Source organism: Dendropsophus ebraccatus, chromosome 11 (genome assembly GCF_027789765.1).
Source record: "Dendropsophus ebraccatus isolate aDenEbr1 chromosome 11, aDenEbr1.pat, whole genome shotgun sequence".
NCBI lineage: Eukaryota > Metazoa > Chordata > Amphibia > Anura > Hylidae > Dendropsophus > Dendropsophus ebraccatus.
This window is the reverse complement of record NC_091464.1, coordinates 29,650,720-29,672,071: the sequence shown is the minus strand read 5'-3', so window position 1 is coordinate 29,672,071 and position 21,352 is coordinate 29,650,720. Positions and strand designations below refer to the sequence as shown.

Below are 21,352 nucleotides of genomic sequence, written 5' to 3'. Positions count from 1 at the left end.
AATACAATTTGCAATGGGCAATGTCACCTCTTACACAGGTGTATGAATGCATTTCTGTGTGCATGAGCCCAAAGTATAACTACTGATATGGTTTATAATGCCATAACATTAAAGGGGTAGTCTGGCAAAAAAAAAATTAAAGTCATCTAGTGTCAGAAAGTTATATAGATTTGTAATTTACTTCTATTTAAAATTCTCACATCTTCTAGTACTTATCGGCTGCTGTATGCCCTGCAGGATGTGTAGTATTCTTTCAAGTCTTATACGGTGCTCTCTACTGCCACCTCTGTCCATGTCAGGAAATGTCCAAACCAGGAGAGGTTTTCTACGGGGATTTGCTGCTGCTCTGGACAGTTCCTGTCTTGTCTCGACAGAGGTGGCAGCAGAGAGCACTGTGTCAGACTGGAAAGAATACACCATTTCCTGCAGGACATACAGCAGCCAATAAGTACTGTCAAACTTGAGATTTTTAAATAGAAGTACATTACAAATCTATATAACTTTCTGACACCAGTTGATTTGAAAAAAAAAAATTATATATATATATACATATATATATATATATATATATATATATATATATATATTGCCAGTGTACCCCTATCTGTGAACAATTTTTGAACTGAAGTGTATTGTTTCACAGCAGGTAATAATTGTTAACAGAAAAAGTCATCGCTGGAAAGAAGTCTTTGTAGCCTTACATGCACGTCATATTGATAATCTTTTTCTGGTCATTTCTAGTTGTAATGTATCGTACATATTCATTGTAAGTATAATTTGTAATGTATCATACATATTCATTGTAAGTATTAGTTGTAATATATCATACATATTGATTTGAATGGTGTTACAGCCCTAGATAATATATATTCCCATCAGACGTGACGTTATCACTACTTAGCATAAATGTAACCACTAAATGATGAATAACTGGACATTAGACCATATTAGTGTTACCAGCTGAAATAATCTGTTTGACCTATATAAATCCCAGCTGGTAATGTACTAAGTCACATTCTCTTACCTAAACATCCAAGAAGATCACAGACAACGACTAGAAGAAGGATCCTTGATGAAGATGGCTTGGGCAAGGTGGATCTGCCTGGTTTTCTGTAACCTTGCTTGGCTTTTGGTAGCAGTTGTATAACAGATAGAATGAAGCTCACTAGCCCACTACCAATACACAGAGACCCAAAGACTGTGGGTTGATAGTCTAACACTAGCTGAGTGGCGGGATCCCTGTTAGGACAGCAGAAAGTCTCCAGCCGGGGAGAAGCCATGGCCGGACTCCCTCAAACAACCACGGGAAAAAAGAAAAGAGAAATGCTAATGAATTGCCTCTGACTTCTCGGCTTCATTCTTCAGTGCTGTTCATCACGAGTTTACTCTGATCATGTGCTTTACAATCCCTGCAGCTATGTCTCCGCTTTATTCAATGAAAAACCTTGAAATTTTTGCCAACGTGGTCTAGTAGTGATTCTGGCACTGTCCTATATAGATAAATGACAAGGCGGCCATGTAATCTATCCTCTTGTGCTAGTCACCTATAGTAAACAGTGGCCAGGCACATGACTTGCCCTGGTCTATAATTATGTCATTTATGGGACTTCCTGTGGTAATGATAATCGAGTCTTTCCGCTCTTAATTCCGTGCTTGTTTATACAGGTATTTAAAGGCGCTCTGACCTGATTTGTAACCGTGCTTCATCACAAAAAAATAACAGAGGGTGATATACAGCACATGTGAAATGGAGAGCACAAGAGTATCAAATGGGTAATCCTATGAAGCCGTGCATAGAGAAAACACTAGACAGCAATAAAACAGATGTTGAAATTAAAATGTTTACATTTTGTTCCACATTTATCTATTGAACCTATATTTAAGATCCAATAAATATAGGTTCAATAGATTTCATCGCCAGGAGGAATTACTCCACATAACCAAACAGGAAAAAGAGAGCACCCAAGTAGAAGTCGGATGCATTTATTGTTGGATGATCTTTGCAGCCGCAGAGTTCTGATGAGAGTCCAGCTCCAGAGTCCTGCCCAGGGCCGATGTCAGCACAGAGCTTACTCGGGCAAGTGCAGCATCTCTAGAGGCCCAGAGAGTGAGAAGTTCAGCCGGCACACTGTAGTGCAAGGTGAGGGGGCTGAACATCAGAGGACACAGGAGACAGAGCAGAACTTGCACAAAGAGAGAAAAGGGTGAAGGACCTGATCACATGACAGGAAGTTCCTCAACCTTACAGTGTGGAAAGCAGCCAATAGAGAGATAAAGGAAGAATACTGCACTGTAAGTGCTGTGTATCAGTGTCTGAGTCAGTGTGTCAGTCAGTCAGTGTCGATATTGTGTGTTTGTGTATGTTAGTGGTGTCTCAAGTGATTGTGCATAGTGTGTGGATGATGGGTGCATAGTGGATGGATGAGGGGCCAACTGAGGCTCTGTCACCCGATGGCTCACAAAAACCTGGAGCTGGCACAGGTCACACCTCCTGCATCCTGAGTCCACAGATTGGGGACAAATCTACAGATAGATTCACTCATCTCTAACTGGCATACTGTATAGGTAACGGACGGTAAATTTTTACGCCCAGATAACACAAGGTCAAAAAGAAAAAGCTACTTTGTGGAGTACAAGAAGGGAATCGAGCTTAGAAAAAATAAACCCTAGCTTTATTTTCTAAGCAAAAAATAATATAAGACCCTGTCTTGTCTGGAGAAACACAGTAATATAGGATGACCCCTTTAAAGAATGAAATATAACACAGCTTTGTGTTTATAAGGACATGTGTGAACTGTTAATGTACAATACATTATGTAATTTATTTAAAAAAAGGTCATTTCTGTCTTCTGTGGAGAGCTTATGTGGGACAGTCCATTCAGCTTCATCATACACTTCTGCTGGCTGGGATTGTCACCCCCACAGAGATCCCAGAAACAAATATAATTTCCAAGGGTCACAATGAGATCACATGGCCCAAAAGAAGTAAAAAATTCTAGACATTTTTAGATAGAAAGGAGCAACTAAATGAGGCAATACTGCATGAATTATACAGGCTGACTAGCTGTATAATAAGTATATAAAACTGGGATTTCTTGAGTACATCCTTACGGCATCCTCCAAAAAATGAAGAGGATAAGTATCAGCCAGGTACCACTAGTCAATGCTCTTTATCAGCATGTGCGACCACTTCTACAAAAGCAGAAGTTCTGGCATTTACTGGTCTGGAGTTTTCAGGTGCGTGTTAAAGGGGTTCTAAAACCACCAAAAATCTCTTAGGGGTCTTAGTCAGTGGCGTAGCGACCGCGGCCGCGACTGGGCCGCTACCAAGGACCCCTCCCATTCCCTCTTGTGACCGCAAGCAGTGTTTTGCTTGCGGTCACAAGAGGGAGGCTGGAACTGGCCCCTGGCTGACCCGCGGCTCCTCGGCTCTGTCTTGTCCCAGCCCCGGCAGCACACGCACAAGTGAACTCTGTGTGCGCCGGGGAAGTACTTCCGGCACAGGGCGCATCACTAACACACGTCTCCTGTGTCGGAAGTAACAGCCCTGGCCCACACAGAGCTCTGTGGTCGGTGTGCTGCCGGGGCTGGGACGGGAAAGAGCTGGGGAGCCGCGGGTCAGCCGGGGGTCAGTTCCAGCCTGCAGGAGAGAAGAGCCACAACGGGGGAGCGAGTTGTCAGGTGAGTTGTTGTTTTTTTTTTTATCTGCGTTGCACAGACTAGGGGGCATGTATAAGGGGATAACTAGGGGGCATCTATAAGGGGGATACAGGGGGCACCATCTATAAGGGGGATAACCAGGGGGCATCTATAAGGGGGATACAGGGGGTACCATCTTTAATTGGGATAACTAGGAAGCATCTATAAGGGGGATACAGGGGGGACCATCTATAAGGGGGATAACCGGATAACCAGGGGCATCTATAAGGGGGATAACTAGGGGGCATCTATAAGGGGGATAACTAGGGGGCATCTATAAGGGGATAACCAGGGGGATAATGGGGGGGGCATCTATAATAGGGATAACCAGGGGTCATCTATAAGATGATAACCGTGGGGGCATCTATAAGGGGATAACCAGGGGGCATCTATAAGGGGGATAACCAGGGGGCATCTTTAAGGGGGATAACCCGGAGGCATCTATAATGGGGATAACAAGGGGGCATCTATAAGGGGATAACTAGAGGGCGTCTATAATGGGGATAACATAGGGGGAGCATCTATAAGGGGATAACATAGGGGGGCCATCTATAAGGGGGATAACATAGAGGGAGCATCTATAAGGGAGATAGAATAGGGGTGCATCTATAAGGGAGATAACATGGGGGGGCATCTATAAGGGGGACTCCATGGAGGGTGTATGCAATAGGGCATGTACTATAGTGGTCTACACAGAGGGGACATAAACTATAAGGGTGATCACATAGCGCCAGCCTACCCACCTAATGAGGGCACAAAGGGGGCAAAACAGATGTGCAGTGTGTAGAGAGATGAGGATAGTGACAGAGTGAGGAGCCTAATATGTCTGTCTGGCAGATTCTGTGGATTCGTGGCTCAGAGAAGTTCTCATAATGGCCCAGGGCAGATGGAGAAGAAGATGAAAAGGGAAGAACTCCGATCAGAAAAGACGTCCCCTGTGAGTCACCGGATATAACTGTACTGTAATGTATATGGTGTACAGAACCTGTGTAGAGCTGAGGCTACCTCTATATGACTGGATGAGGTGATATTGGTCTTTGTACAGTGGATGTTATTCAGTAGCAGCGATTGTATTAGTCAGTATGTGGTGATGCTAGTCAGTAGCAGCGGTGGTAATAGTCAGTAGCAGCGGTGGTGTTTTTTTTTTGTTTGTTTTTTATCTGCGTTGCACAGACTAGGGGGCATGTATAAGGGGATAACTAGGGGGCATCTATAAGGGGGATACAGGGGGCACCATCTATAAGGGGGATAACCAGGGGGCATCTATAAGGGGGATACAGGGGGTACCATCTTTAATTGGGATAACTAGGAAGCATATATAAGGGGGATACAGGGGGGACCATCTATAAGGGGGATAACCGGATAACCAGGGGCATCTATAAGGGGGATAACTAGGGGGCATCTATAAGGGGGATAACTAGGGGGCATCTATAAGGGGATAACCAGGGGGATAATGGGGGGGGCATCTATAATAGGGATAACCAGGGGTCATCTATAAGATGATAACCGTGGGGGCATCTATAAGGGGATAACCAGGGGGCATCTATAAGGGGGATAACCAGGGGGCATCTTTAAGGGGGATAACCCGGAGGCATCTATAATGGGGATAACTAGGGGGCATCTATAAGGGGATAACTAGAGGGCGTCTATAATGGGGATAACTAGGGGGCATCTATAAAGGGGATAACATAGGGGGAGCATCTATAAGGGGGATAACATAGGGGGGCCATCTATAAGGGGGATAACATAGAGGGAGCATCTATAAGGGAGATAGCATAGGGGTGCATCTATAAGGGAGATAACATGGGGGGGCATCTATAAGGGGGACTCCATGGAGGGTGTATGCAATAGGGCATGTACTATAGTGGACTACACAGAGGGGACATAAACTATAAGGGTGATCACATAGCGACAGAGTGAGGAGCCTAATATGTCTGTCTGGCAGATTCTGTGGATTCGTGGCTCGGAGAAGTTCTCATAATGGCCCAGGGCAGATGGAGAAGAAGATGAAAAGGGAAGAACTCCGATCAGAAAAGACGTCCCCTGTGAGTCACCAGATATAACTGCACTGTAATGTATATGGTGTACAGAACCTGTGTAGAGCTGAGGCTACCTCTATATGACTGGATGAGGTGATATTGGTCTTCGTACAGTGGATGTTATTCAGTAGCAGCGGTTGTATTAGTCAGTATGTGGTGATGCTAGTCAGTAGCAGCGGTGGTATTAGTCAGTAGCAGCGGTGGTGTTTTTTTTTTTGTTTTTTTTTTCCTTTATATCTTTATTTATTTTCATACTTAACATAAATATAAGTATACCCAATACTTCCCCTACCTCCCCAGATACCCCTCCCCCCCTCCCCTGAGCAAATGCCATTACAATACATAAATTAAGTATTACACTCAACGCAAACAATTTCATCTATATCTCTTTTCTATTTCCTAGTTAACTGGGTCTATCTATTTACCTTCTCTTCCTTTTTCATAACTTCCATATAACCTGCATGCTTCCCTCCAGCTTGCCACACTCGGGATATTGGGGGATATCCAATTTTTAAGTAGCAGCGGTGGTGTTAGTTAATATATGGTGGTATAAGTCAGTAGCAACAGTGGTGTTAGTCAGTATGTGGTGGTATTTGTTACTTGTAATCTGGTACTTTGTTTTATTGGATTTAGTGTACTGGATTTGGTCAGTAAAAATATGTTGGCCATGGTGTGGCGGTAATATTTGCCCTTTGTATACTGTTATTATTGGTAATATTGGTCTCAGTATACAGGATTTGGTTAGAAACAGTATGGTGGTAATATGTATGGTGATTATATTTCCTATATACTGGTATTATTGGTAATATCAGTCTTGAGATATATATATACCAATAGCATAGCTTGGTCGAGGAAGGGGAGCCCAAAATAACCTCTTGCACCAGGGCCCAAGATACATTAGCTACGCCCCTGGTCTTAGTTCTGTATTTTGTAATTGTACTTCTAACAATTCCCAGAATGCATTGCTTTCCATCGCTACCCTTCCTACTCCCATTTCCCATCACTCCTGTGGTCCTCTTTTCTGACATGTCATGTGGACAGGACATGCCCACTCAGCATTGGCAGCAGAGAGGAAGGCAGCAGAAATCTGACAGCCTGGAAATGAGGTGGGTAGGTATACATGATAGTTATGTTACCTGTAGCCCAAGTAGAAGAGTGCTCCGTAGTCTTACTACTGTTATAGTAAAGAAACCCTTTCTGTATTGATACAAAAACATTATTTTCTTCAATCTTGAGTACAGATATATTATGGCATAGATCTTTATAATGCCCCCTACCAAGCCTCTTAAGACCCAGGCAAGCCTCCTGAGGCAGCAGAGGATGATGTCTCAGGAGAGAAAGTAGAGCTAGGGAGCTGGAGACAATACCACATTGAAAATAAAAGTACTACACAACTTCCTGCCAGGAATAAATAAAGCAAAAACATGCTGAAGGCAGTGCTGTTAGACATAACACAATATCAGTAAGATAGATGTTTTATGAGTTTTATATAAAAACAATACTCTGATAACAGCTACTCAGCAACAGCAACTCTTACAGGCATATTTAGTGATAGGCTTCTTGATCGAGAACAAGGAATCATTCAATTAGTAAGCTACTGTGTTTACTACTTTGTTTGCCTTATATCTACCATTGGGATAATTGGGATTGGGGTCAGTCTGGGCAGACCCATACATTAGATGTTCAGCAGTTAGTGAAGAAATTGACAGTGCCATTCATCATGTGTACTGGCACCGTATAGTGTCTTAGGGACTTTTCAAACCTCATATTTTTAGGCAGTACCTCAAAATTAGTTTTTTTAATCCTCAACTTGATACCTGTTTAATGAAGTCATCTCTTAGGGTCCTATGCCATGAAACGATTTTTCAATAATAAACAATCTCAAACCACAGCTATGGTGAATGACCTGAAATCTTTCACTTAATTACCTGCGCCACTGCGAAAGACCGAACAACATCTCCAACGATGCGCAAACAATTTGCAAGCGATCAACGATAAAAATAGGTCCAAATTCTATCAAGCGACCAATGATTTCTCCTTGGACGTTTAAAGGTGTTTAAGTACGAACGATCTAACGATTTTTTGAACAATAATCATCAATTAGACACCTAACTTGCTTGTGTCACCTTGATAAATGGTGGACATTTTTTTAAAATTCTTACTTTTGGTAAGTGAGCTGGGGCCAATTTTACCAAATGACATTTGTATCTACCATCTTGGGAGGGTCAAGTAAACTCCATACACATAAAAGTAGGTAGCACTCCATTTTCTTTTATTTGCTCCCAGGCTGCATTCTCCCCCATATAATTACCAACAATAATCGCTTTCCCATGGTGCAGCGTTATTCCAGTGTTCCAACTCTGTTTGGGTCCTACTCGGGCTTACATCTCTTCTGGCTCCTCTTCTTTCCCCATGGCTTTTGAAGACTGGAAGTCAATGTCTTCAATGCATCTCTATGAAAGCGCTCTTATAGAGATGCATTTAAGATGCTGATTTCTGGCCTCTTTAGATGAGGAACAGCCGAGGAAGAGGTCAAGTGGGTGCCAGCAGGATTTGAATGGTGTAACACTGGAATGGTGTAGCACTGGAATGACGCAGTGCAGCGGGAAAGCAATTATGATGGGTGAGTATATGGGAGAACCTGTAGCCAGAGAGCAAATAAAAAAATGGAGTGCTTATTTAAAGGAAATCTGCCACTTTGTTTATGCCGCCTTAAATGAGGGCAGCATAAACTAGTGACAGAAATGTTGAATAGATTGGTGTATTACTTACATAATTTTGTTTAGAAGTTCTCCTAATATGCAGGAGAATAGGATTCTTGCCACACTCCTCCCCCCTCCCTTCAGCTGCTGATTGACAGCTGACTGCCTATACACAGCATGAAAAGATAACTGTCAATCAACAGCAGGTAAGATGAGTTTTTTGCTTCTCATGAATATCCAGGACTACTGGGCTCATGCACATAATGGAGAGGATTACTTTTTGTCCATGTTATTGAGGAGGATATCTCTGGATCAGCTGCACAGATCAATGTAAGTGAGACATCATTCTGTTCAGCTTCTTTGTCACTAGTTTACCCTTAGATAGGAAACCATAAACCTACTGACAGAGTCTCTTTAAATATATGATTACTATAAATTGTCAGGTTTGGCAGGCATATATGTAACGTGTGTCGGCATCCAAAGGGTATATTCTCACATAGTATTCCGGTCAGTGATGTAATGAGAAGACTGGCATCTTTTTCTGTCTCTAGAACACGATACTCAGCCTAGAAGTTATTTTACGGTTGCATCAGTTCAGTATAGTGGTATGAGCCTCCTGCTTACTATTATTATGGAGTCAGATTCACCGGTATATGAAGTGAATCTTCTTCACATTTCTGGCAATGAGCCAAGGCAATATATAACTCAAAGCTGCAGAAAAAACTAAGATGGAGAACTATAAACATACACATTACTGTCATGTGCAAATAGTTCACATAACTCGCCGCTTTTGCAACTGTGAACTGTGTGTTAGGAGCGGTAACCAGAGGCTTAGGCATTAATATGACCCTATCATCCTATCATACTGAATGTACGTTACCCCAAACTTAAAAAAATTTCTTCTGTACACGTATTTTAGAAGTACTTTTCTTCATATGTGTCATTAAAGTTAAGGACATATATCTGGTATATCTATATAGGGTGACTGGTGTAATTTTTATTCTATGTTATTTATTTGTCAGGAATGTGCAGTAGCCTGGTGTGAACTGGGCCTGTTTTTGCTTTTGTGTGGCACACCTGATTGCTTCTCAGCTTCCGGCAATGCAAGAGTTACACTGAGCTCTCCTAGACTTAATTGCTGCAGCTGAGCAAGTCTTTTTGATTGATGTTCTTCTCTGCCTGTCTAGAACCCTGAGGATCAGAGCGCCAGTCCAATAGGGATCCGGACCGGGCTCTTGATCCTCATAAAAGAAAGCTGAGCCAGGCCAGTCTATCAGCTCTGGCTACTAAAGGGGTTATCCAGTGCTACAAAAACATGGCCACTTTCTTTCAGAGACAACACGACTCTTGTCTCCAGTTCAGGTGCGGTTTGCAATTAAGCTCCATTCACTTCAATGGAACTGAGCATCAAAACCCCACCCAAACTGGAGACAAGAGTGGGTCTGTCTCTGGAAGAAAGTGGCCATGTTTTTGTAGTGCTGGATAACCCCTTTAAGGTTCATACCCTGATCCCAGCTCCCCCTGTCTATTCCTGTGATCCCGTACCTAATTCCTCTGCTCGATTTACCTATTACCTGACCTCCCGTCTGACCTTTGACTATCCGATTGTTTACTGATTTTATACTGCGTTGCCCGTTTGGTTCTGACTTTGGCTTGTTGACTCTCCTTTGTGTTTGTTTGTCCGTCTTGTTCTGTGTTACACTTATACCAGAGCAGGGACCGCCTTTGTGGTTGTCCGCGGCTGCCTAGGGCCGTTTCAGGCAAGAAGGTGAGGACAGTGGGTGGGTTCAGCCTTAGGGCTCACTGTCTTGTCTTATCCCTACCACCCGGTCCTGACATTATTATAATATTTTATTCTATATGATTTATTATATTTTATATTATATATCTGTACTGCTGAGCTATCCTATATATACAGTTGTATACAATAGAAGAAAGTATACTCATTTTACAGATTAGTATTCAGGGCCATACGCCTCTGTGTGCCTCTATAATAAGCAACAGGACAACGTTTGACATTGTGTTTTCACTAACTAACCATTAGAGGGAGTCCAGTTGCAAGAAACTCCCAACAGCTCACACCAGTATGTGCTCTAAGACAGCTCTCCACCTGCTAACACTTCACACATTCCAGTTAAAGGGGTTATTCAGCGTTCAGAAATTTTTTACATAATGCTGCCCTATTGGAAAACATAATAAACATCTCATTCTTACCTCTCCACACTCCACCGGCGTCCTGTTGCAGTGTTTCCAGTTTCACCGATTGACATCGGCCGCCTCAGTACCCAAACTTGTCCCAGGAGTGACAGCCCTTTCAGCCAATCACTGGCCACGAGCCAGAGTGCACACTTCTGCAGGCTATATCTAACAGTGGGGGTCTCAGCACCTAGACCCTTATCAACCAAAATTTTTAACATGTCTGCATGACAGTCCAAGGTTCCAGACTACCAACAAGCCATGTGTGCTTTATGATCCAGCAGTTGTGTGTTAATGTCCTGGGTAGCCAAGTCAGTATTAAAAGGGAACTCCAGGTAGAGATTTAAAAAAATGAAACTTCTGCAGAAGCATAATGCAATACTTACCTGTCTATCCCAGTTTTGAAAGTACCAAAAATCCATGTGTTTGGGGGTTTTTTTGTTCTGTATTGTGTTTCTGACCTTCCTGGTTGAGCAGTTCCCAGAATGCAATGCTTTCCCTCAGCTGATCATCACAGTCCCCCACCCATCACAATCAGTAAAATTAGTGCTGCACCTGCTTCTGTCCATTCAGAGATGGTGAATCACTCAGGGGATTGGGGGATCCAGCCCCGCCTCCTGTGACATCACTCCCTGCCCCCTGTCTGCATCATCAGCCTGTGTTCAGCAAACACACGCTAATACATTATATGGTAATACATTATATAGATGCATCTATATAACTTTTAATGTAATTTTAATAGAAAACAAAACAAGTATCTGGAGTTCCCCTTTAAGAACTAAGCTGCAGTACCTGGCATAACCTAAGGAAAAGAGTGGCACTGTTTCTTTTTGGTGGGGGGCTTTATGTCATCCCTTCACCCTGTTCACCTATGTGGTATGTAGTTATATATATATATATATATATATATATATATATATATATATATATATATAAACCACCATAATTGGATGTGTGCGCAGAGACTGAGCTTTCACTTCACAGGTAACACTTCATTACTAACGGATGGAGATATTAATTAACTATGAAAAGGTTAAAGTTGCTACACATGGAATCTAAAAGAATTTCAGGAGAATATACAAAACTGCTTGGAATTCACCAGCTGGGAAATATCTCCTGTCTCCTGATCCAGGCAGGAAAGTTCATGGGAACAAAAAGAAAATAAATGAAACAGTGTATCCCTGTACCATTCATCTTTATCCATCTGAATTCCGTCTGTTCCATCAAATTCTTTCTATAGTGGAGTATTATAGGTTAGATTCATCTTTGTAATACTAAGGCAGATACAAGAAGCCACCAATATAAAATGTATACCAGGGCACCCAGACCAGTCTCCTTAGGTTTCCTTTGGGAGCTGTGGTTTCCATCTTTAGTTCAAAAGCAGCGTAGCCGAACAATCCCAGGGAAACTTACATGACATGGTGGCTTGGTGTGTGCATCAATGCATAATATGAGTTGAGTCGCTAACCATAGACCTCATATAGGTGAATTAGAGAAAATAGTTACATAATTGATAAGATTGAAAAAAGACATTGATGGTTTATCGTTATACTAAGGCCCCTTCATTCTATCGTTTGAAGGAGGTCTCCGAAGTCTGGTATCCACCAATCAAATGATAGCCTGTAATATGTAAGTCCAGTAGGGTAATTGACTTCTATTTAAAAAAATCAGCTGCTGTATGTCCTGCAGGAAGTGGTGTATTCTTTCCAGTCTGGAGAGCAGGGGAAGTTCTGGCGATTTGCTTCTGTTCTGGATAATTCCTGTTACAGACAGAGGTGGTAACAGAGAGCACTGTGTCAGACTGGAAATAATACATCACTTCCTGCAGGACATACAGAAGTTGATAAGTACTGGAAGACTTGAGATTTTTTTATTAGAAGTAAATTACAAATCTCTGGCACTTTCTGGCACCAGTCGATTTGACAGAAAACTTTTTTTTGGTGAACAACCACTTTAACCTATACATTTTGTGTATAGTCAACATGGTTCCTGCCAGGACATGTTAAAAGTTTTAATTAAAGGGGTTATCCAGCGCTACAAAAACATGGCCAATTTCCCCCTACTGTTGTCTCCAGTTTGGGTGGGGTTTTGAAACTCAGTTCCATTGAAGTAAATGGAGCTTAATTGCAAACTGCACCTAAACCGGAGAAAAGAGAGGGGGAAAAGTGGCCATGTTTTTGTAGCGCTGGATAACCCCTTTTAATGGGGGTCTGACTGATCAGGAGAAGGAGTGGGGACCACCACTTTCCTGCTGTCAATCATCTCTGTCCCGGCAGCCCCACAGACTGCGAGTCGGGGAGTGAAATGTACACACTTCGTATCAAACCGCAAGGGTCTGACTGACCAAAATATTTCAAAGATATTTCAAACATACTGGCAATTGCTTATGGAAGTGACCACCAAAAAGAGAATGTACGTCATAAGAACTGTAACCAGTACACCACTCCAAATCTTACAATCTTTGAAGGAGATTTATCAAACATGGTGTAACGTTAAACTGGCTCAGTTGCCCCTAGCAACCAATCAGATTCCACCTTTCATTTTCCAAAGAGTCTGTGAGGAATGAAAGGTGGAATCTGATTGGTTGCTAGGGGCAACTGAGCCAGTTTCACTTTACACCATGTTTGATAAATCTCCATAACCCATTACACATACTGTACAGACTTTTTGACTACTCTCTCTTTCTCTCTCTCTCTCTCTCTCTCTCTCTATATATATATATATTTGTGTGTTTTATCTGTAGCAATGCTACCAGCTGGTCTCTCCAGGCTTTGTGCTTTCTTGAAGGAACAGGAAACCCTGTAACCTTGTGACATCCTATAGTTTTGCAGGATTTCCTCCAGTAGGGAGTAATGAGGACTATAGCATGTAGTACAGATCCATTAGGCCGTGTTCACACTTCTGTACTCTGCTCAATATTTTGCATCATTACTTTCATCCTGTTCTTGGCTTAGAAAACTGATGGAAAATTCTGATTCGATACTGAAGCATGAGCGGCTGTTACTATCAGATTGGTAACTAACATGTCTACAGGATAAATCTTTCATTCCTGGTTAATAATTGGAGATGCTTCCAGCCGGCGCTCTCCATGTGTGCTTCCTGTCTCCAGGCTCAAGAGCTTCTGTATCAGAAGAGTCTGGGGTGGCCGGCTGTGGGGGTGGAGATAGGAACCCCAGGGGGGAGACATGTCATCAGCAATTCCTCAGCCACTCATGCTTCCATAGTGAGGGGCTAAGCTCATGCTACACAATGCACTGCTCTCCTAATAGAGCTCATTCCATACCCCTCACTGTATACCGCTAACTCCTATGTATAACTCCTATGTATGTTCCCATACACAATGCACTGCTCTCCTAATAGAGCTCATTCCATACCCCTCACTGTATACCGCTAACTCCTATGTATCTTCCCATACACAATGCACTGCTCTCCTAATAGAGCTCATTCCATACTCCTCACTGTATACCGCTAACTCCTATGTATCCTTCCATACACAATGCACTGCTCTCCTAATAGAGCTCATTCCATACCCCTCACTGTATACCGCTAACTCCTATGTATCCTTCCATACACAATGCACTGCTCTCCTAATAGAGCTCATTCCATACCCCTCACTGTATACCGCTAACTCCTATGTATCCTTCCATACACAATGCACTGCTCTCCTAATAGAGCTCATTCCATACTCCTCACTGTATACCGCTAACTCCTATGTATAACTCCTATGTATCCTTCCATACACAATGCACTGCTCTCCTAATAGAGCTCATTCCATACTCCTCACTGTATACCGCTAACTCCTATGTATAACTCCTATGTATCTTCCCATACACAATGCACTGCTCTCCTAATAGAGCTCATTCCATACCCCTCACTGTATACCGCTAACTCCTATGTATGTTCCCATACACAATGCACTGCTCTCCTAATAGAGCTCATTCCATACCCCTCTCTGTATACCGCTAACTCCTATGTATAACTCCTATGTATCTTTCCATACACAATGCACTGCTCTTCTTATAGATCTCTTTTCATACCCCTCACGGTATACTGCTAAATCAGGGGTAGGAAACCTTGGCTCTACAGCTGTTCCAAAACTACAACTAAAGCTTTGGTTGTCCAGGCATGATGGGAGTTGTAGTTTTGCAACAGCTGGAGGGCCAAGGTTCCCTACTACTGCCCTAAATCCTATGTATATTTATAAGTGTATCTTCACATACACTACATACATCTATCTCCTATCTATCTATCTATCTATCTATCTATCTATCTATCTATCTAATAAAATGAAGAAGGTAGACGGCACTCCAATAAAGTAAATAAGTGCAGGTTTATTCACCCGTATACGTACAGCGACGTTTCGACTCACCAGTTGAGTCTTTCTCTGGCTTGAGAAAGACTCAACTGGTGAGTCGAAACGTCGCTGTACATATACGGGTGAATAAACCTGCACTTATTTACTTTATTGGAGTGCCGTCTACCTTCTTCATTTTATTGCATTATCTGTGGAGTCGGGGGTCGACTGCCAAGGACGTGCACCCATCGGCTGGAAGCCATTTGACTTTAAGTCTGCACAGTGCCGTTCAACCCAATCATTTTTCTATCTATCTATCTATCTATCTATCTCCTATCTATCTATCTATCTATCTAGGATACAGATAGTCCACGGCACTCCGGTAAACTTCAAAGAAATAGTGGTATTTATTTCATAATAACTTATTCATAACACATTATTTATACGTGAAAAATACAACATGATTGGTGCAAACTAATTGGTGAATTGAACATGTTGAATGTCTCCTATCGATCAAATCAAATCAGCTTTATTGGCAGGTCTAAATAACATATTAGCATTGCCAGAGCAAACAGGAGATTTTTGGGGGATGGGTAGGGATGGAGGGTAGGGATGGAGGGTAGGGACAGAAGTCTGTGGTATATTATAGATGGCGGGATGGGGGGATACCGGGGTCAGGTCATTGGAGTCCATGACGTATCACGCTCCTCTCAGGCTATGGCAGGCAGTGACATATTGTGCCGCTATAGTCGCTGTGGTCTCTTCTTCCCCCCAGCAGGATGGGTAGTCTCTCTTCCTCCTCCATGGTGGAGAAGCCTGGGAGGACATTCGAGAGTCTCCTATATTAAGTGTCCCTCACTGCTGAGTATTTAGAGCAGTGAAGCAGAAAGTGGGCCTCATCCTCCACGGCCTCCTGTTCGCACTGCTGGCACAGTCTGCTCTCCCTGGGCTTGTCGGTGATGCCCGGTTTCAATGGCCAGGTTGTGGGCGCTCAGCCTGTAGCGGCTCAGAGTTTTCCGGTCTCTTGGGTTAGTCAGCTTCTCCAGATATGGGGCCAGTCTGTAATCCCTCTGCAGTCTCTGGTATATGGTCAGTTTCTGGGATTCTCTGATGTCGTTCCTCCAGACGCTGATGTAATCCTCCTTCCCCTTGTCTATTGTCTTCTGAATTTGGCTTTTCGTAATGATGTGCTGTTGGCGGCTTGGTCAGGTTTGGTTTGGGTGACTTGTTCCCGGGGGCGTTGTTTTCCTGGGGTTTCTTGGTGCAGCAAGGCCTTGTGATGGTAGGAGCTGGGACTGCTGCTTTGTAGGTGGGCCCTGAATGATAGCGCCTTCTTGTGGACAGCAAAGTATAGCGGGAAGCTGCCCAGGTCTGCTCAACAGGCACTGTTTGCTGTGCTTCGATGGACCTGGAGAAGGTATTTACTAGAGATGAGCGAACCGAGTTCGGGTTCGAGTCCATCCGAACCCGAACTTTCGGCATTTGATTAGCGGCGGCTGCTGAAGTTGGATAAAGCCCTAAGGCTATGTGGAAATCATGGATATAGTCATTGGCTGTATCCATGTTTTCCAGACAACCTTAGAGCTTTATCCAAGTTCAGCAGCCCCCGCTAATCAAATACCGAATGTTCGGGTTTGGATCGACTCGACCCGAACCCGGTTCGCTCATCTCTAGTATTTACCTATCTATCTATCTATTTATCTATCTATCTGTATTTAGGTATAGGGAATGCCTTATCAATAAAGACTATCCATATGGGGAGAAGCCTCAGGAGTCTGGCCCTGAGACCCGATCCTGACAAGTTTACAACTATGGCCTTTTTGAAATGGCGCAGTGCTCAGTGAATTATACTGTACATCATTGTAATGCAGGAGTCTGTTTGCTGCTGGTGGTCGGGCAGCCTGAAACTAATGACAGGTTCCCTTTAACCTACTGTATACTTGTTTTGACAAAACAAACAAAACCGTCTGATTAAGTTACAGAATCCATGTGCATAAATGTCCTTGTTATACAAGTATCCAGGCCTGATAAAAGCTTCCGATGACGTTTACAGCCTCATGCACACAGACCCATGTCACGCAGTGCAATGCTTACAGGCCACTACGGCCTAAACTTTCTATGGAGTTCAGTCCTTTTCACTGATTCCAAAGGATTGCTGTATTTTGCAGGTTTTCTCCAATAAAGTTGCTGATTTATGCCAGTGATCTGGGGTCAAAAGGTTACCAATTTATATAATAAATAAAATTTCCAACTTTTTATTTGTTTTACGCTGATGCAAACAAGTCCCTATCTGCAACTTTGTAATACTGGAAGAGTTAAAGAAGAAGTCCAGCGAAAATTTTTATTAAAGTATTGTCTTGCCCCCCCAAAGTTATACAAATCACCAATATACACTCATTACGGGAAATGCTTATAAAGAGCTTTTCTCCCTACACTTACTACTGCATCAAGACTTCACTTCCTGGATAACATGGTGATGTCACTTCCTGGATAACATGGTGATGTCACTTCCTGGATAACAGGGTGATGTCACTTCCTGGATAACATGGTGAGGTCACTTCCTGGATAACATGGTGATGTCACGACCCGACTCCCAGAGCTGTGCGGGCTGTGGCTGCTGGAGAGGATGATGGCAGGGGAACACTGAGGGACACAGGCACTGGAGGGACACTGAGCATCCCCCTGCCATCATCCTCTCCAGCAGCCACAGCCCACACAGCTCTGGGAGTCTGGACGTGACATCACCATGTTATCCAGGAAGTGACATCACCATTTTTATCCAGGAAGTTACATCACCATGTTATCTAGGAAGTTACATCACCATGTTATCCAGGAAGTGACATCACCATGTTATCCAGGAAGTGACATCACCATGTTATCCAGGAAGTGACATCACCATGTTATCCAGGAAGTGACATCACCATGTTATCCAGGAAGTGAAGCCTTGATGCAGTAGTAAGTGCAGAGAAAAAAGCTCTTTATGTGCATTTTCAGTAATAAGTGTATATTGGGAATTTGTAAAACTTTTGGGGGGCAATACAATACTTTAATTTAAAAAATTGCCGGAGTTCTCCTTTAGGTTTAGGAAGCGTTTCGGAGGCAACAAAGTCCCTTTAAGTGGTTCCCCCCTTAATGCTGTCTCTCTAGACAAAGGCCCCCTAGTGCATAATGGCAAATAAGGCCCGGGGGCCAGGTACATATAATGGCTCCATTTTGTACAGCACCTTGTAGTGTATATTGTACTCTATAGATTTTATATAGATTTTTTTTTTTTTTTGATGACTGCATTGTACAGACTGGTACAAGACATAAACCAGTGTCCCACCATCCTGCCCCCATAGGATACATCGGTAGAGCCATAAATAAGTACAAATGTAAACAAACAAATACACTAATATCAATATAGGAGTAAACACAACTAAACAAACAAATACACATAAATCAAGAGTAAACACGAGAGGAAGTTATGTGACCAGTGTGAATGCAGCCCTATCAGCTCGTAGTGCATGCAGTGGTAACCCTTGGCTGCCCGGTGCAGGTGAGGAGGCGGGCATGTGGTGACACACTCTCTCCCAGGGATAATGAGTGATTGCTGGGGGGATGGGAGGCGGCGGCGGCTCCTGCAGGCAGGCAGCGCGTTATGTGCGGCGTCCAATCCCGGCCCGGTGACTACACAGCAGCAACAGGCGGCCGCCGCGGCGCACGGGACAGGACGGAGCCGGCGCACATCGCTCCCGCAGGTTCCCGGTGTCACTGAGTCACCTCTCCCGCTCGGGGAGGGGACACAATGAGGAAATCGTCATCTCTGGGAACCTGGGCAAGGTGAGCGGCTCCCGGGACCGGAACAGGTGGACGCTCCCCCCGGATCTGGAGATCTGCCCCGGGAAGTCCGCGCTCGGGATTCGTGCCCCGGATGATCGGACATGCGGTTACCTGCTGATCCTGAGGAGGGAGGGGAATGGCCATTGTGCTGCAGCTGCCGGGAGCGATACTAGCAGGGCCGCTCCGTGTGCACGGGTAGAAACTTCTGGATGCGGTAGTGTGGCCGGGCTTGTACTACACTAGGACTGCTATGTAGCTGTATACTACTCCTACTATCTGTATACTATGGAGAAGCTGGAGAGGCTCCTGCCTGAGGATCTGAGGGCTCCCCCCGCCATGGGGGACCAGGGACACCCCGTGATGATGGAGAGGAAGGTGCTGGAAGGCTGCAGGCTGGTGGAGGTGCTGCTTACCGGGGGGGCTCCCTGGGGATTCACCCTGAAGGGGGGCAAAGAGCACGGAGAAGCTCTCATTATTACTAAGGTAAGGAAATATATATATATATAAGAGCATGGAGAAGCTCTCATTATTACTAAGGTAAGGAAATATATATATATAAGAGCATGGAGAAGCTCTCATTATTACTAAGGTAAGGAAATATATATATATAAGAGCATGGAGAAGCTCTCATTATTACTAAGGTAAGGAAATATATATATATATATATATATTATAGAGCATGGAGAAGCTCTCATTATTACTAAGGTAAGGAAATATATATATATATATATATATATATATATATATATAGAGCATGGAGAAGCTCTCATTATTACTAAGGTAAGGAAATATATATATATATATATATATATATATATATATATATAGAGCATGGAGAAGCTCTCATTATTACTAAGGTAAGGAAATATATATATATATATATATTATAGAGCATGGAGAAGCTCTCATTATTACTAAGGTAAGGAAATATATATATATATATATATATATATATATATATATATATAGAGCATGGAGAAGCTCTCATTATTACTAAGGTAAGGAAATATATATATATATATATATATATATATATATAGAGCATGGAGAAGCTCTCATTATTACTAAGGTAAGGAAATATATATATATATATATATATATATATATATATATATATATGTATATAGAGCATGGAGAAGCTCTCATTATTACTAAGGTAAGGAAATATATATATATACAAGAGCATGGAGAAGCTCTCATTATTACTAAGGTAAGGAAATATATATATATACAAGAGCATGGAGAAGCTCTCATTATTACTAAGGTAAGGAAATATATATATATAAGAGCATGGAGAAGCTCTCATTATTACTAAGTGCCCTATTCCACCGGACGATTATCGTTCAGGTTATCGTTAAATCATTCGAATCTAAACGATAATCGTTCGTTTGAATAGCAGTTAACGACCGAACGAGAAATCGTTGATCGCTTTATAAGACCTGGACCTATTTTTATCGTTGCCCGTTCGCAAATCGTTCACATTGAATAAGACGTTGTTCGGTCGTTCGCAGTAGATACGAACGCAAATGCGTTCATAAGTAACGATTATCGCTCCATGGAAATGAGTGAACGTTTTCAGGTCTTTCGCAATAGCGGTCGTTTGAGATCGTTCATCGTTAACGATTATGCGAACGATAAAATCGTCCGGTGGAATAGGACCCTAAGGTAAGGAAACATATAGAAAGAACATGGAGAAGCTCTCATTATTACTAAGGTAAGGAATCTTATAGCAAGTGACTGTGTGTAGTAGAAGTGTGAGAGTGCTAAAGTCAGTATATAGATCCTGTCATGTTTCTGTGTATCCTGTATGAATGGAGCCATGACCCCATCCTAGTAGGCCATGCACCTAAACTAGGCGAGTGGGATGGAAATACTGTTTGCACCATCATTGATTATCAGAAATACTTCACTTTGTTCTTATTTTTTTGTTTTGAGGACTTTACAAAGATACATGAAGTATGTAAATGTGATGATGGCTTTATCTAGTTAGTATGAAGGGTTACATCACTATAAGCCACATGTAGCCAGTAGGTAGCCCATCCATAGTCACTTCTGGCTGGGGCCTAGCACATTGTGTGGGTGGCAGACCTAAACTTTATTGCTTTAATTTATATTACACATACTAGTGACTGGACTGTAAGTGGTGGCTTATCCTAAGGTCCCGTTCAGAGGTAGCTAAACTAGCGGAATGCCGTTAGCCTCCCTCTCATAATGGGAGTCTATGGGAGGCGCGCGCTGCTGTTCTCACAGCGTCTCTCTGCGCTGAAGAATGAACATGTTCATTCTTCAGCGCCGGGAGAGCAGCAGCGCGCGCCTCCCATAGACTCCCATTATGAGAGGGAGGCTAACGGAATTCCACCGCGGAATTCTGCTAGTTTTGCTACGTGTGAACGTAGCCTAAGGGTCCTATTACACGGAGCGATTTTTAACAATAAACGATCGCAAGCAAGATTGTTTATCGTTAACCTGTAATCGTTCACCATATTACACAAGACGATAGTTATTAGTTTTCAATTGTTACTACAATCATTATTGCGATTGTTACTATGATCGTTTACTCCAAACAATAAACACTGTGCAATTACACTGAACGATTAGTG

The 21,352-nt window shown here is 42.9% G+C and overlaps 2 protein-coding genes across 4 annotated transcripts in view; one reads left to right on the top strand and one right to left on the bottom strand.

Moving 5' to 3' along the window:
- Nucleotides 1-1,541, bottom strand: part of GPR143 (G protein-coupled receptor 143) — a 35,316-nt gene extending 33,775 nt beyond the window's left edge. The window contains exon 1 of the mRNA XM_069945210.1: nucleotides 1,025-1,541. Coding sequence (XP_069801311.1) covers nucleotides 1,025-1,280 — 256 coding nt within the window. The 5' untranslated portion in view covers nucleotides 1,281-1,541. The remainder of the gene's footprint in view (nucleotides 1-1,024) is intronic.
- A 17,370-nt stretch (nucleotides 1,542-18,911) lies between these two features.
- The window catches only part of SHROOM2 (shroom family member 2), a 140,240-nt gene continuing 137,799 nt past the window's right edge, over nucleotides 18,912-21,352 (top strand). For 2 of the 3 annotated variants that reach the window (XM_069946041.1, XM_069946040.1), the window contains exon 1: nucleotides 18,912-19,235. In XM_069946041.1, coding sequence (XP_069802142.1) covers nucleotides 19,038-19,235 — 198 coding nt within the window. In that variant the 5' untranslated portion in view covers nucleotides 18,912-19,037. Of the gene's footprint in view, nucleotides 19,236-20,444; nucleotides 20,467-21,352 lie in introns of those variants that run through there. The other variant, XM_069946042.1, reaches the window with a different exon arrangement.